The 16972-nt window shown below is 40.9% G+C and overlaps 1 protein-coding gene across 2 annotated transcripts in view; it reads right to left on the reverse strand.

The window, feature by feature from the left end:
- Window positions 1-16238, reverse strand: part of sh3gl2a (SH3 domain containing GRB2 like 2a, endophilin A1) — a 58296-nt gene extending 42058 nt beyond the window's left edge. Inside the window, exon 1 of one of the 2 annotated variants that reach the window (XM_084715205.1) lies at window positions 15997-16234. In XM_084715205.1, the coding sequence (XP_084571331.1) occupies window positions 15997-16041 (45 nt within the window). In that variant the 5' untranslated portion in view covers window positions 16042-16234. Of the gene's footprint in view, window positions 1-15996 lie in introns of both variants that reach the window. The other variant, XM_084715206.1, reaches the window with a different exon arrangement.
- Between the last annotated feature and the right edge of the window lie 734 nt (window positions 16239-16972).

Consider the following 16972-nt stretch of genomic DNA (forward strand, 5'->3'; position numbering starts at 1 on the left):
TGCTCAGAATGTGGTGGCTCTGGACGTCGCCATCTTGGCAGTGCCCAAGTTGTCTGACTCCTGGCAAATCCAAAAATGGGCAAAGAGGTGGAGCAGCTGAATGAATCAGCTACTTCGCAGCAAGCCACCTGTGACGGTCCCCACCTGGTGGTCAGTGGTCAGTGGTAGTTATACATAACTGTAAGCCTTAATACAATCTAATCTGGTGAGTTACATAAAAATTCCCCCGTGCACAGTTGTCACAAAGAAGGAAATTCACTGAATATACCAGGCTGTAAACATGTTCATTTCTGCTGTAAAGATGGACATGTTAATATGAGGGTCTATGGGGATTGGTTCGCTTTTGGAGCCAGCTTCAAGTGGCTATTTGAGGAACTGCAGGTTTTGGCACTTCAGTGTTGGGTTCATTTTTCAGCCCTAAAAGTTGACTTGAGAATTAACCTAGCACACGTTTTTAGCTGTGACCCTGCAGGTCGCAAACACCCTCAGTTGTCACCCTCCAAAGATAACATGGTTATGTAGAAATACTCTGCTACAAGTAAACGTCATGCCTGTTAGTTTTCACTTAAGTAAAAGTACAAATGTCTTAGGATCAAACTATACGTTAAGCACCAAAAGTAAAAAGTGAGGTTGCAGATTGCAGCCAACTATTCCTTGCACCACCCCTTACAGAAAATGTACTGTTGCATGAAGTTTGCATACAACTGCAACATACTACTTTGTTGTAACACAGTGTGTTGAACTTTGACCCTCTTGCTCAATAACTGCCACAGTCCATAGTGCGGCCTTTGAAGTAAAAAGAAAAAGTATGCTATTGGAACATCAATGAGCTCTCCTCTGTAGGTGCCCTTTCTGCAGCTCAGTCCATGCGTCATATCGCTAGAACTGTGGATCAGAATTGCCAAAAAAGCTGCTGGCTCGCATACTGCAAAACATGACCAGATGCATTTGACATACTATGTATTCACAGACACACTAAATATTTTCCTGTATGGTAGTATTGATGTTAAAACACCCCCCCAGGGTTTGGTTTGTTCCTTCTGGGCTACTGTAGAAACATGGTGATGCACCATGGAGACCCAAAGGAGGAGAACCCACGCCCTCTGTAAAGATAAAGGGCTCACTCTAAAGTAACAGAAATACAATGATATGTGTTTTCAGGTGATTATACAATAATGAAAACATACTTGAAATGAATATTATCTTCAGTTTCAGCCATATTCTGCCAGTAAATCATACTCAGTGGACCTTCAATGCTCATTCCCCCAATTCATTATGTTTCATAAGATAAACCTTTTACGCAGTGCTTAATAACAGGTCCCGAGAATTTCCTTTTTCCAGCCTCAAGCCATCGGCTGTCTCTCCTGCAGTGGTTGATGCCCAGAATATATAATATACCAGTCCTGAATAAAACATCAGCCATGGCCTGAATACTGATGCTGGGAGAGCGAGGGAGGCAGAGAAAAAAAAGGGGAGTGGGAAACGAGAAACCACAGAGTGACGAACAACAGCTCACTTTCTATCGACAAACCAAAAACCTCAAGTGACTGTCACTGTCGAAAACAGGTGCTGAAGCTGGCTAAACATTGTTCATTCACATTTCTTCTGGATGAGGACATTTAATGAGTTTACCTCGCCTGTGCTTTCATTCAGAAATGCGCCGACAGCATCTAACCACAGGACGAGCTAAGAATAGTTCTGGTACAGGCCGTGACCGTCTGTCATTAACCTCCAGAACTGAGCTGACGTCACAACACCGAGAGCTCCACAGTCCAATTTTCAACCCTGCGGCCACTGCACTACTGTCAGAAGGGATACTGCTGACAGGGTATTCAAAGTTAGTGCTAAAGTTCAGCTATTTGAAGGGATAGTTTGGACTTTTTTTTTTTTTAAACAGGATTGTGGTCTAAAATCTACTTCAGTTTATGTGTACACTATATTTAGAATATTTTCACTGCATTACCTTGCTGTCGGAGAGCCTTTTCTGGGGCTGGGCATCAATCCAACATTTTTTATACCATTACCAGCATTATCTTGACTTCCATACCGGCTCCTGAATGATACTTTTTGCGATACCAATTTAAAATCCATTTTAACAAAATGAAAATTACAAATATTTATAATCAGTTTCATGACATAAAAATCTAAACTTATTTACCATATTGTGGTAAAACTTAAATTGTCTGAGTTCTTCAGTTTTATGTTCCAGCAACTTAGAAATTTACTCCCAAGGTATTGAAATTTGGATTTTTCAATACACAATAGTGCTTAAGTGCCATGAAAGTACAGATACTGCACCCTGGCCTTTTTTAACCACCATTATATACGCAAAATATCGTTCTTTCCAAAGTAACCAGACTCCATTAGTGAAAACAGTAGAACACAGAAGTTGCTGGTCTGCCACTGCCTCAATCCATTTGTTTGTTTGTGTCATTGTGTGTCTTTGGGGAATCAAAACAAACCGTTAAAAACAAACAAACTATCTGGCTGAGGCAGTGACAGCCCAGAAGCTCTCTTGTTCTGCGATGTAAAATTATTGTTTTTGCTTACAAAGTTTGGTTGGCTTGGAGAAAGTGATATTTGGCTTATGTAATGGAGGTTTCCCTGTTGGAAAAGACTTTCTGATGGCAAAGCAAAGTAGTAGAAATATCCTAAATATAGTGTACATTAAACTGATGATGATTTTCGATAGGTGGGTCTTTTTTAAAAAGACCCTGTCCACAGCAGTACAGTGCTTAGTTTCTGTCACTCACCAACCACCATCTATTATAGGTAATACATTGACAAACCGAACTACACCTTTAATACTTTCAGTAAATCTATGGGATTTACTGAGAAATAAAGATAGACTTGTTGCTGTGTCGTTTCTGGACACACCTCATTACAACGTGTAGTAGCAGCTCTGGAGATGTTTATCACATGAGTCCACAGACAAATACTCAGTGTTGTAATGCTCCCCAAAGGATTTATACACTGTCGGGGAGATTAATGAGGACATTTGTTAGAGGAGAGGTGACATTTTATGTTAACAATGGTCAAAAAACTGTCACTGTTGTCTTAATATATTGCAAAAACCTGTCTGAGGGCCAGTGAAAGACTTCAGGGGGGGGTGCAGCTTCCCCATCTTCAGAAGCTGGGATCAAATATCTGAGGAGCTATTTGCACTTGTCAGTAGCAGGGGAAAAGGTCTCCTGATGGAGCCATTTAAGAGAAAGAGCTCTACCGAGGTGAGTAAAAACATATTTCTAAGCCGGAAGGAAAATGACAAGCTAAAGTGAAGAGTAGTAAAAGCCCTGTGAGGGAAGGAGATAAAACAAGATAAAAGGATGGAATGCACATTGCTGCAGGTACTGTACTGTACTGCTGGACTTCATCCAGTGCAGCATTGCTTTTACTGCATTGCTGAGCCAGACTGGGCCAAAACTGGATGCACTGGGTTGGCTGGCTGACATGAGCGCAGTCAATTCCTCAGAGATCATTTCAACAATGAGCCTTTGTCCTCTGACTCATGAAGAAATAACAGACATGACACACCACATCTACACTTGATACTCAGCCCAGTATCCCCAGGCATTTCGTCCATGTTGGACGATTCTGCGGCTCACGATTTATGTCCAGCGCCAAGGTTCAGTGCCAGCGCCGGAGGTTGTGTCCAACATGTAGTGAGGCAGAATGTAAAGGTGTAAAGGTCGAGGTGGTGGAACAAATTTGACTTTCATGCAAGAAACTTAAGTTTACATACTGTTTTAAACATGTCATTAACTTTTAACCGAAAGGGATGCACCAACTGTAAAATTCTACACTGATACAAGGATTAAAATAACAATGCCGATGTTGTCCTCTTGCATCATACAAGAGTTGTGTCAAGCCACTGGCTTCTCCCCTGACACAGCAGCTAAAACCTTGGCCACATCTACTCCACAACTATCCAGAGGCAAATGCACTTTTTACTCCATTGCATTTATTTAGAAGCTTTAGTTACGCTGCAGATTTAGATTCATACAAAATATCATCAACAAATAAATTATTTTGTATTATTATAGAGTGAACTACCAAGCAGTATATACAGTTAAAATTAGCTCCACCTTTACCAGCTGCAACACTGACGTGATATAATACAGTACATACATATATGCATAGTATTCTGACACAGGCCATTCTGCAGACTAAGTATCCTTACTTTTGGTACTTTAAATTTATTTTGATAATGATACATTTGCACTTATGTGAAATGTAAACACATCAGTTTTATGTGTAACGGAGAATTTCTACACCACCATGTTATCATTGAATGTGATCAGTACTCTGCAGGACTTAGGTCTTATCCTCTTCTGTGCCTACAGTTGTGTCTATAATAAGTTTGCTGTGGTAACTGGTGCTACCATTGTTACACGGTTTTCTGCATTATACACCTATGACATTAGTATCCCACTTCCACCACTGTCAAAGACTGTTATCAATACTTAGTTAAATGATGAACACTGTAATTACAAACTGAATGTGTCTCCTCCGTACAGCTGCTGCAGCAGAGTCGCAGCGCAGAGTATCAGGAGTCAGATTTCAAATGTAGCACTGTAGGCTAATCACAGCCTGACAGGAAGTTGTTTGACAACTGGATGTGATTGTCCAAACTGAAATCTGCTGGAAGGGCAATTATAAAGAGCCCCTGCCAAATGTGGGGTTGTGGGATACGGACATAACAGTGAGTATTTTAGTTGTTTCATACATTAGCAGGAAGACATTAGCTGGTGCTAATTTGGCAAAGCTAAGCTCAGTTTGGTTAAACCAAGCTATTTACCTTACAACTCTTTTGTGGACGTCACCTACAGTTGTTGGGACCAGAGGGATGTTTGACTGATCTGACAACTCAAAACTTAATAATGAATCAACCTCATAAGCATTTGTTTTGTTCAAAGTAAGGGGAAAACTATCAGTGTAAGTGCCCACACGCATTGTCATGAGTTTAGTAACTAGTGGGAAAGTTTCCTCACCGTGGCATCCCGAGTCCACAGCTACAAACTATCACTAAAGACTCGATGAATCCTGTAACATTAATGGCCGTAGCTCTTTGTCACTCAATCATATGCCACTGATGTTGTTCATTTATTTTATAATAGAATAATCATTTCAGTCATTTTCAAACATTTTCCAGTTTTAGCTTCTCAAAAGTTAGGATCTGTTGCTTTTGTTTGCCAAACGTAGTAAATTATGTATTTTGTGGATGTGAACTGTTGGTAATATGAAGCATCACATTGAGCTGTGGGACATTTTGATGGGCATTTTTCACTTTTTTCTGACATTTGTATACAAATTGATAAAAGGTACCCTGTAGAGTTTTTGACTAACAATGTTTTCATGAGCCAATCGTCTTTTTGTTTTTATGTTCATTTTCTTGTGCACTTGAATGCAGACGCACAAGCATGCAGGTGGTGCAACACATTTGTGGAGATCTTTTTGATTGATGGTTGGTGGTGGTGCTGCGCTAAGAAATATAGCAATGTGCCAGCAAAAGGTGGGGAAGAAGAGAACTGCTTATTATGTAAATAATGCAGGTAAATATTTTAAATATCAGCATTGCAAACATATGAAGAAGGAAATGCATTTACCAACTCAGTGATAGCCACACACAACCTTTAATTTAGAGAATAACTGGCGCTATGATTGGTCATGAAATCAAGTGTTAGTTGCAGCTCTGCCCAGAAAGAACAGGAGCAGTACCAATATTAATACTGACAAAATTCAGGTTGGTAGAATTTTCTCCTAAAACCTGCAGGAAAGTAAATCCCTGCAGATCAGTGTTTCTCCACTCTCTCTCCTGTTTGACTTGGCTGAGTCCCTCCTCCTGCTCTCGCCTTCGGTATCTCTTGGCTGAATTCCCCCTCCGTGTCTCTCCTGCCACTCCCTACCTGCTCCAGGCTGCTCTCTATCTCCTTCTCTTTTCCTCTTTCTTGTCTTCTCTTATCTCTCTTTTCCTTGCTCCACTCTCTTTGTCCCGCCCGCCCCATCTGTTATCTCCCAGCTGGATCTGTTTTACGCTGCACTGCAGTAGGCCTAGTGAGGATCCAGGCTGGATGAGTCACCCACTCACAATCTGCTGCCCTAAAACCCTGCAGGCGTCAGCCACATCCAAGGACCCCACTGCTGTCCAGGGCCACGCATGGATGTACATCTATGTTCGCTCACAAGCATGTCTGCATGATGCATGCCCTCTCATTTAAGGATAGAAATGCCGGAAATATGTTTACATGCACACACATACGGGAAGAATTAAATCTAAATGGACCAAGAAAATTCCCTGATAGTTAATTATTTGCCTTTAAGCTAAAATGAGATGGTTTCTAGTTGATGAACCCTAATGCTGCACACAGTACAAAGAGGGTAAGACGTGAGTAGTGTGATATTAGTATTCAGCACACACACTGGGAAACCTCTACTCGAACCAAGGCTGACTGCAAAATAAAGGATTACTGCTCTACTATCCACTGTAAGAAATACACCCCATGTAAACCCTGTTCACTGCAGCCTCTTGATTCTACAACACCTAAAAGTACCAAGACAGATGCGAATTCATACACAGGTATGCAACTGACAATAATTTCATTATCGATTAATCGGATGATCATTTTCTCAATTAATCAGTTGTTTGGTCAGACAATGGTGAACTATGCTTGTGGCTGATTCTCAAAGCCAAAGGCGATGTCCTCAAATGTCTTATGTTGTCCAAAACTCATACTCATATTCAGTTTACAATCGTAGAGGACTAAAGAAATTAGAGAATGTAAATATTTGAGACGCTAAAATATGAGAATATGGACATTTTATCTTAAAAAATGGTTCAAAACGATTATCAAAACAGTGGATGATTAATAGTTGACAAATATTTTGCATTTCTAGAACTGTATCTTGAACATGCAGACCATGGCTCATATAACACTTCATGCTGCTCATGCAGCTGTTCATTAAAAGGTGTCTTGACTTTGTTTTCCTGCTTCCTTCAGTGACATGTTAAAACAGCAGGAAACATCATTTCTGGAACTGAACTGGCGAGTTCACCATGTGATGCGTCTCTCCGATCTGCGGGGACTATAGTGAGCATACTACAAAACAAGAATAGTGCATTAGCGAGGTATGTTGAGCCTAAAGACAAGACAGGAGTTTTTAATGTCACGACGGTGGATGTCCCTTTTATCTGTCTACATCACCATGGTAACTTATGCTGCACATATAACCTTCTCCAGAGGAGGTTATGTTCATAGTTTCAGATTAAATCAGCTGTAAAAAGTGCCCTCATTTCACTAATTCTTTTCCTGATGATATTCTTTATGAGTGACATAAATTCTCAGATGAGGAAATATGTTATATGTGATGATATGTGTGATGAGTCTAGTTTGGAAAGAAAAATATACATGGTGTTGAATCAGTGGTACATTCATCCTAAATTCAATATTGTTATATATTAAGTTAGAGTTAATGGACTGTATCCAGCCCATATGGAGTTGATTTGCAGCCAAGAATACGGACGATGTTTCACACACAATACCTACTCTCAAATAGCCTCTTATCTTATTGTGTGAAAATCTTGTATAGTTTTGTCAAAGTGGATTAATTTGGACCTGAAGTGCAAAGTGTCTCTTCAGTATGTAAAGAGCTACTCAATCATCGTTCTTTTTTAGGTTTCTCAAATGGAAAAAGCAGTGAAGTAGGTTACAGCGCTGATGCCCTTCACATCCTATGTAGCAGAGTCATCACGCAGAAATCATCGTCAGGTCACAAGGGAACGCAGAAGGGCTTGGGAAAATCTTGATGCTAAAACAGACGTACTTTGACCAATATCTGAATGTTTGGATTTTAATACATAAAGAGCACCACTAGGAAGGTACAGAACGACATAAAAACCTGAAAAAAAGGAAAAGAAAATGGACACATCCTTTAAGATACAGCTGTGACTCAAAGGTAAAGGTACCATAACATTTAGACAGAGAGGATTTATACATGACTTGCACATGGAAGCAGCCGAACTTCTGAGGAAACTTGTTAGTCTCTTTCTGACACTGACGAGAAGTAAGCCAACCATTTATTTGGAAAAACTGCAACACCAGCTCTCCCCTGAAGACTCTTGTTTTTGTTTTCCCCCTCTCACTCACTCTGGCACACTTTCTTGCCATCCTCTTCATCTCCCCTCTCCTTCTCCTGCAGTCTCTATTTAATGAACATATTTTTGTCTTCCTACTGGCAGCACACACACACACACACACACACACACACACACACACACACTCTCTCTCTCTCTCTCCACTGAGATAAAACGTGCTCTCTGCAGCCGTAAGATAAATATAAAAACTGCTGCTCAAACCGGGGTTTGATTAAAATATAACAGCACACAGGACTGGGAGGCTTCAGGAGCTGCACCATGCAGCTTTTTTTCTAAACCATTAGTTGAGTGGATATAACAGAGCCCCAAATAAAAAGGCTCACCACATCCACATCCACATGCACACACACACACACGGTCAGCTGCAGACCTGAACACACACATACACGACTCTCTCCATGGGAACAGAGCCAGGAAAGTAGCATCTGCTCTAAGCATGACTCATTTGACTCTGAGGTGGACTTGTGACGTAATAAGCGAACAGTCGTCACTTTTCAAAAAAAACAATGGCAGACAGAACCACTGAGCCCGAGCTTCAAATAATCAGAGAAACATAAGGTGTGATTTTTTTTTTTATAGCAGGATGATAAATAGGGCAGAAGATAAAATACAAACGGTCTTAAATCTATTATAGCGTAAGAAGAAGTGCAGTCTTAGAAATAATGGTTCCAAAAGGGATCTTCTTAGAGAGCTGAGGTTCTACCCAGAACCATTCGCTTCTGAAGAAGAAAGGGTTTGTCGAGGTTTCTTTGTTAAACAGAGGGTTCCATTAAGAATCATTTTTAAAGAAAGTTCCTTAAGGGTTGTTGAAATCCTTGAAGAACTCTTTCATCCAGGGATCATTAAGGGTTTTTTGTAACATAATAAAAATGGTGTGTTCTAGCTAAAACCTGTAAAATATAAAAGTTCTCGGTAGAACTGTTGTTTCCAGTGTTTTCTAGTTAAACCCTTTGGAATATAAAAAGGTTTTCCATAGAACCTGCTGAGTGTTTTCCTTTGGAATATAAAAGGCTTCTTGGTAGAACCCCCTGGGTGAGTTCTTCAAGCACCCTTCAAGGATGAAAAGGTTCTGGACAGAACCTCCAGAGCCGGTTCTGGTGGAACCATTATACTACCGCAGGGCTCTCTGTAGACCCTATCAAAGGGGGTTCTGAGTGGAACCTTTCACGGATGGTTCTAGGTATAACCCTTTATGTTGGATTCTAGGTAGAACTCTCTGAGAGGGTTCCAAGTGGAACCTTTAAGGGTTCCTCTATGGGTCCAAGCTAGAGAATCCTTTATGGTTCTAGTTAGCCCCTTTATTTCTAAGGGTGTACAACACTTCATAACAGTCCATAGTGTGAATGAGTTAACGGATTAAATAAATATTTTTCTAAGAGTTAATTTCTGGTGGGTTTTACCCTTCATGCTTCCCTTCTTTTTTAAAATGGCCCCCGTTATTAATGCATCACTCTGAGCCTCGATGTCCTTGGGTGTGAGAGAGAGAGAGAGAGAGAGAGAGAGAGAGAGAGAGAGAGAGAGAGAGAGAGAGAGAGAGAGAGAGAGAGAGATGTCTGCCATCACAGAAAAGTGCGATTGTGGTCATGTGAAATAAATTACTCAGTGATTTACGTGAGAAGGTGAAACTGAGGTTGTATGTGTGTGTATGTGTGTGAATCTCATAAACTTCATGGCATTCTGCCTTTTATGAGCCGTTTCTCACGGCAGAGTGCATAAAGTCCATAATGAAGAAATGCTGCAAGCCTCCTTGCGCAGGAATGAGGATTTTCTGTCTCTCACAAAACGGATGCCAAACATTTAACTTCAGACAAAACTGCACAGCTAATTAGCAATTAGTGATGCACAGAGCTATAAGATCAATGTAGCATTTTACTCTGTGCAATCTGTTCCAATCTATAAAATAAAACAATTTCATTTTATCTTGGCTCCATTTGTTCAACACTGAAATGTTTTATCTAAATATGTTATGTCATTGCAGATATTAGGCCAAAGAAACCCTGTCATCTGCTGTCCAACACCTTGAGACAATTTAAATTAGTCAACTTTGAGAAGTTTTGCTGTTTTCTTTGCTGTATTTGATGAAATTCTCTTTACATCCCAGCTGCAATCAACAAATCAAATGTTCTGACAAAAAAATCTCATCTATGGCAGTTGTAGTGATGTAATGAGCCAATCAAATCATTTCATTTGGCCTGAATGAAATGACTGGGGACTCCTACAAACGCTGCCCATTATTGTAAACGACCACAGCCCCACAAGGCCAAGGTTGGAGGGAGGCCTGAATCAAGGCCGTGGGATTTTTTTTCGGTTGAATATTTTTAAAATCTAGCCTACTGTTTCTCCAAACTCACCAACCCTAGCTTTAATAGTTTTTAATTTTTCTTCATCCAATAAAATTTGCTATATCACAATACAGACATAACGCAAAAAAAATTACATTCACTGGATGAAGGATTTTATCCATATAATTCACTCCTGTTTGTCCTGAGTGACGACAACAACAAAAGAACCAATGATTGTACATGTATGTTCACTAAAGGCCAATAAAGGAATTTGGCCTGACTAGCACCTGTGAAGCTCACTAATAACATGTTGTATCTCACTTATTTAATCCTTATGGAAGATTATGCGCTGGAGTATTTCTTGCTGAGGTTATGGCCGCAATTAATGTAATTATTGATCTGCTGATTATTTTCATGGCTAATAGATTTATTATAAAATGCCAAATAAATAAATAGATAGATATGTTCTTCACAGTTCTCCAGATCTCAAAGTGATGCCTTCAAATTGGCTTCTTTTGTCCAACCAAATTTCAAATCCAAAGACTCTTCATTTACTGTTATAAATGACAAAGAAAAGCACAAAAAATATTTGGCAATTAATTTTCTTTCAGTCAACTAATCAATTAATGGACTAATCATTGCAGCTATAGCAACACAGACTCCAGGAAGTTACTGGTTCCAGCCCTGGAATGGTAACCCCTCCATAAACTGATATTTTTGTCACTTAAAGACAGAGCCAGGCTAGCTGTTTCCCCCTGTTCCCAGTCTTTATGCTAAGCTAAGCTAACTGACTGCAGCTTCATTTTGACCATAAAGACATAATAGTGGTATTGATCTTCTCATCTAACTCTCTGCCAGGCAGCTACTGGACTTGTTTCCCCCCAAAATCTTAAGTATTCCTCTAATGTTGGCATTCTGCCAAACTCCTCTCTGATTCTTTTAAATCCTGGTCCTGTCTCTTAATCCCTGTGACCCCCTCTTCATGCTCTGAGGGTGGGGGTACAGCTGAGGTCTGGTTGGAGGACATGTGTGTAAGTAGGCAGATTGCTATGAGTCTGGGCCTGGATTACAGGGCTGTGGCACAGGAACAGAGGGGTTGAGGGGAGCCTTCTGCCACTGAGAGTCTGGGGAAGAAGACAGTGTGTGTGTGTGTGTATTGGGGTGTGCAAGAGTATATCAACGAGGAACAGACGGCAGGAGACCACAGAGACAGCTAACTCTCTAACTAACTCTGCCTAGAGCTGACTGAATCACACTGGGAATAAAAACTGAGTAATGAAGACTGTGTGCAGTGCAGAAATCTTCAAATTCAGACATATCTGCTGCATATTTACACACTTGACTGAGAGCCACATAACCATATGCATATTTACAGATATAAATGCTCTGATGCAGCCTCACCTCACACACAGATGCATTTGCTGCTGTGGAGGAACATCTGCAGGGAGGGAGTGGGCTCTGCTAATGGGTGACAATAGACTCATCACGCAGTATTAACACAATCTGTGCAGCCATCTAATGCCTCATGTGGGCTGCTGCTGACTCCCAATCTGATCTGATGAGCCCCTGATTAAAACTGAGAAGTGTGTTGACAGCAGAATTATGTTTTGTTTTTATTTAAGCCATAAAAATAATGAAACTCTTCCAGGTGTTGTTTTATTTTTGAATTTCTTGGAGAATGTGCAATGGGAATTCAATAACAACATCCTCCTATCTGGCTTTAATCATCTACACAAGCCTGTCAAGTGTCAGCGTGACGTTAACAATTACATAAATGACTTCTGGCAGCATAAATTAGCTAAAAATACAACACTAGATTCCATTGTGTGTCACCATATTGAATCCCAGCTGTTAAATTAACTCCTGCTGCCATGGACTCAGTTATTCAGGTCCAACATGCAATTAGGACAGTTTAATATCTACCAATGTTGACCTTCAGGAGACAGACTGTTATCAGTGTCACAGTTAAGTCATTATTTCCTCCCATCGCCGTGACATAAAGATGAGGAACGGTGCAAACTGGAAGCTGTAACACTAAGGCTGTTTGCAGACTGGGTGAACTGGAGAACAAGGAGAGAAGAGGAGAGAGGAGCGTGTTTGTGTGACTCAGCCAGGCTCCGGGCTTCCTGCTGTGCGGCGCCTGAAGCTGACTGTCAGTGTCACTGTGACTCACCCTGACAAACGGACAGCCTCCCCTCCCTCCCTCCCTCAGATGTGCAGGAGCTCCCAGCTAACACCGGAAATAAATGTCACTCTAAGCCCTGGAGGCAGTGGAAGGCTGCAGGGGTTCCTTCACCGGTTCATACCTCTGACTATCAAGATCCCACTGAAGACCACCGCTCTAATGGCCTCCGGAGTTAAAGCGAGTTTGGATTTTTTTTTTTTTAAAGTGGACTGGAATGAGGTATTTAACCAAAGTCAGTGGGGGTGTAAGAAAATATCTATCACTTGATTATCATGACATTATGTTTCGTGATACTGCATAAATTCCTCAAAACACTGTACAGTATTATCATGTTACATGCACAGATTCATGGCAGTAGTTCATATTTTGTTGTGTTTAAAGACCAACTGCTGGTATAAAGTATTGTTATCTATCTTCCCTGTTCTGATTGCATGAAAAGTTGCACTTCTTTTTAAACTCAGACATCATGCGTATGTGGGTCATATTTGCAAACCCTCCCGGTTTTCACAGGAGACTCCTGTTTTTTATTGTCCTCTCTTGATCTCCTCCTAGGATCACAATTCTTCTGTATTTCTGACAAATTCACACACTTTTTTTTCCTTTTCATTGTCTGAACCTGTTTCTGACTCTGTACAACATGTATAAGCCCAATACGACTCTAAAAATCTAATGTTTCCACCAGGACAACAATACAGGGTCACCAAACCAGACTTCCTAAGAAGAATTCCTGTTTCTTGAGGATAGTTTTAAAGGAGAGGGAAATGAATTTTTAAAATCTGCTCTGTCAATTTTCTGATGAATACTGATGAATATTAGTTTAAGCCAGACATTTACACAAGTTCATACTAGAGAGATAAATTATTCTGTATTCTTTCCTGAGGATTAAATGTAAAATTAAAATATTCAACATAAAAATGTTGTTGCAGTGTACTTATTATTTTGTTCTTTTCATTCTTTAAGAGTCACCGGAATGCAGGAATGCAATGAGTCTCTAAAACTCTTTTTTTTTTGTATGGAAATCCTCCCTATTTTTGAGGTCTCAAGGTTGCCAAGTATGCTGGTGGTGTATTCTTTATACCACAACAATTTTCCAAAAATTAGATTTAAAAAACTACAATTATATCACCTCGCTTACAGAATTGTACTATATTGAATCGTAACCCCTGTATTGTGACATGTATTATATGTGCCAGGTTCTTGCCAGTACACAGCCTGAATAGTTGGCATATTACTACAATAGATGGCGGTTGACATGCCCTCATTTTTGAGAAGCAGCAGAACTGGTGAACAAAGATAAGCAATGTACTGCTGTGCACAGGCGCAGTAGCACAATATATTTTAGCCACTTAAAAAATTCAACATGAGTTTAAATGTATGTAATAATTTGAATAATTTCAGCACTTTACCTTGCTGTCAGACAGCCTTTTCCAACAGGAAACCATTACCGCTCAATCAGACTCCTTTTGCAAAAACAGCAATTTTACCTTGCAGAAAACGTGACTTGCTGGTCTTCCACTGCCTCAGTCTGTGTTATGGGGTGACTTTGGTGTTTTAAAAGGTGAATTCTGATTCACAAAAGTCACACAGTATCATAAACAAACTGCCTGATTGAGGCAGCAAGAGGTAAAGTTACTGTTTTTGTCAGTGGGCTTTGGTTGGTTTGGAGAGAGCCATATTTGGCTTATATAATAACTACTTCCTGTTGGAGAGGGCTGTCTGATGGCAAGATAAAGCGGTGAAAATACTCAATAATAAATAAAGGGTACACTTGAACTGATCAGACATGAAATGGTATGAAAATATCATATCACAATTATAGCGACCAAAATGATCACAGTGATCATTATTATCTGTTTTGTTAAAATTAGCTGAAAATGTTCAAAAAGCACTGATACACAGACTGAAATAATGAAAACCTCTCAATGATTTGAAATTACACCACGTCCTTTGTGATGTGAAAGTCTCCAGTGAAGCAAAACCCACATCTGGGAGACTGTTGCTAACTTTGACACATGGCCCAGTGTAAATACTTTCCTGTTAGAAAATGAACATATTTCACTCAATTCAAATGTAAAGTTACTTTTAACAGAATTCAATAATTAAAATCTAGTTAACACTAGAATGGTATATCAGTTGTCTGCAAACTAAATTTTGCTTTGGGTGACGCCTGACATATTAAAGAATTTGAACCATATAGGGCCGACAAAAGATATTTAAATACTTCAGCAGTAATGTGATTACTTTGAGGGGCAGTTGAGATAAAGTAGGTTAATATGACTTTAGGAATTTAATCACCGTTTATCCTGAAACTGATTACCATTTCATCTGTCAAAGTGATTTTTGTAGGTGGTTAAAACACTACTGACCCTGTCCACAGCTTGGCTTCCTACACTACAGGACTCCTGCTGCTTCTCAAAACTAGGAGGGGGTGGGGGGGGGGCATCTACTGTGGGTAAAACTCTGACTAGGCTATGAATAAGTACCTCATACAGCTCGACCTTAAAATAAATCCGGACTATCCCGTTAATGGTGGTTTAGCTCTTCAATCTGAGGTCTTGATCGTAAAAAAAATAAGACACTAAAATGGGTGTGATGGGCTGAGGAAGCCTCTGAGTAACCTTGAGCTGAATATCATCCCGTGCATTACGCTTACATTTAACAATAACCGATGATTCAGCACTGGACAGCGAAGACATCATGTAATTCATCACCGGTGTCCCGCAATAGGCGATAAATGCGTTTAGAGGGCGCCGAGGTCATGGCGTGCCGCTGCTGGTATAGGAGCGGATTTCCGCCGAGGCGCACTTAACGATTGCATAACCTCGGAGTTCCCAGTGTGGGCGGCTGAAGGAGACACTGATTTAAACCGTCCTTCATTTAGGCCGACCACAACCAGCGCATTACAAGTGAGTCCGGCTGCCATCAGCTGCAGCTCGGGTGGTTTTCTCAGCGCGGAATGTCATCTGAAGGGTACTGAGAGGAACTGACGTCCCCCGGCATCACCGCCGTCGCCGTGTCGTGCCGCCTGGCTCACAGGCGACCGCGCAGAAACGCACAGCGCTGGACGGTTATCGTGCGTTTTTTTTTTTTTCCCGTCACGCATGAAACGTGATCGTGGTGAATTGCAATGCAGGCTGCAGAAAGCACGAGCAATAAATTATTCTGTTGGTGCAATGCTGCAGCACGCCACATTTCAGCACCGGGACAACAGCGAGTGAGGTGTGCTCCATCTCTGGGAGGTGACAGATGGACTGAAACATATGAGCAGCCAGTACGAGAAAAAAAAAAAAAAAAAAAAGACCAATCTGCTCCATCCAAACACCAACAATCTGACAGTTTCAAACGTGAGGATCAGGTGTGATCCGGCGTCCTCTTACCTGAGTGGCTTTGTGGAATTGCTTCTTCAGCCCCGCTACAGACATGGTTGCTACACGGTGGTTCTAGCTGGGTGACAGTAATCTGAGCTGATGCTGCAGGCGTGTTTGAGGAGGCAAATCTCGGTCCTAACTGTGTGTGTGGTGGTGCTCCTGCAGCCGTGGCTAAGTCCTGTCTACGCTGGTCTTCAGAGGGATCTCCTGAGAGAAAAAGCGGCTGACTAAAGCCCCGATCAGGCGATTGGATGTCAAAGCCACATGTCTAAAACGGCGCTGACGTCGGAGCCTGGTCCTTTTAAAGCGGCCGCCTCCTCACCGCGACGCGGCTGGACCCGGTTTACTCTAAAAGGAGGTGTTTCTAATCTGAGCTCGTTTACGCGACGGACAAGGACGAGCTGGGACACGGCGACATAGATTCAGTTTCCCGCAGAATTCAGATTTAACTGGACATGAGCGTGAAATGACACCGAGAGATGTAAAAAAAAAAAAAAAACATTTAGAAAGAAAGAGAGAAAAACTACAAAACACCAGTAAAAACAGTTAGTTTTGTTGCTCTCCTCTCTGTGTGTGACTTGTGACAGTGCGCTCACTGCTCCAGCACCCTGGACAGCACCCATCAGCCACTGCGGTCAGACTTCACCCCTGTTATTATGTCAGAACATCATGTCTCTGCAGGGTAAAACAGATTTATATGTGAACACAAAGCGGGTCCAGATTCAGAGATACTGATTCACACAGTGCGAATAAAATAAAAGCAATGAGCCATGAAAATGTGCAGAAACATTCAGGCTGGACTGCACCAATGAAGATTATTCTCATGGCTGAACTTTATGTTATGGTGCACCAAACTTTAAATCTAGATTAAAATTAAGACAAAATTTAAACCTCCTTTTAAACTTCAGGCTAGTCTAGTCTTTTAGCTCTAAACTTAGATCCTATTTTACTAGATTTCACCAAAACTAATTGTGATCCAGTGTTA

The sequence above is a fragment of the Lutjanus erythropterus genome, chromosome 3 (assembly GCF_056507025.1).
Source record: "Lutjanus erythropterus isolate fLutEry1 chromosome 3, fLutEry1.hap2, whole genome shotgun sequence".
NCBI classification, from domain to species: Eukaryota; Metazoa; Chordata; class Actinopteri; order Lutjaniformes; family Lutjanidae; genus Lutjanus; species Lutjanus erythropterus.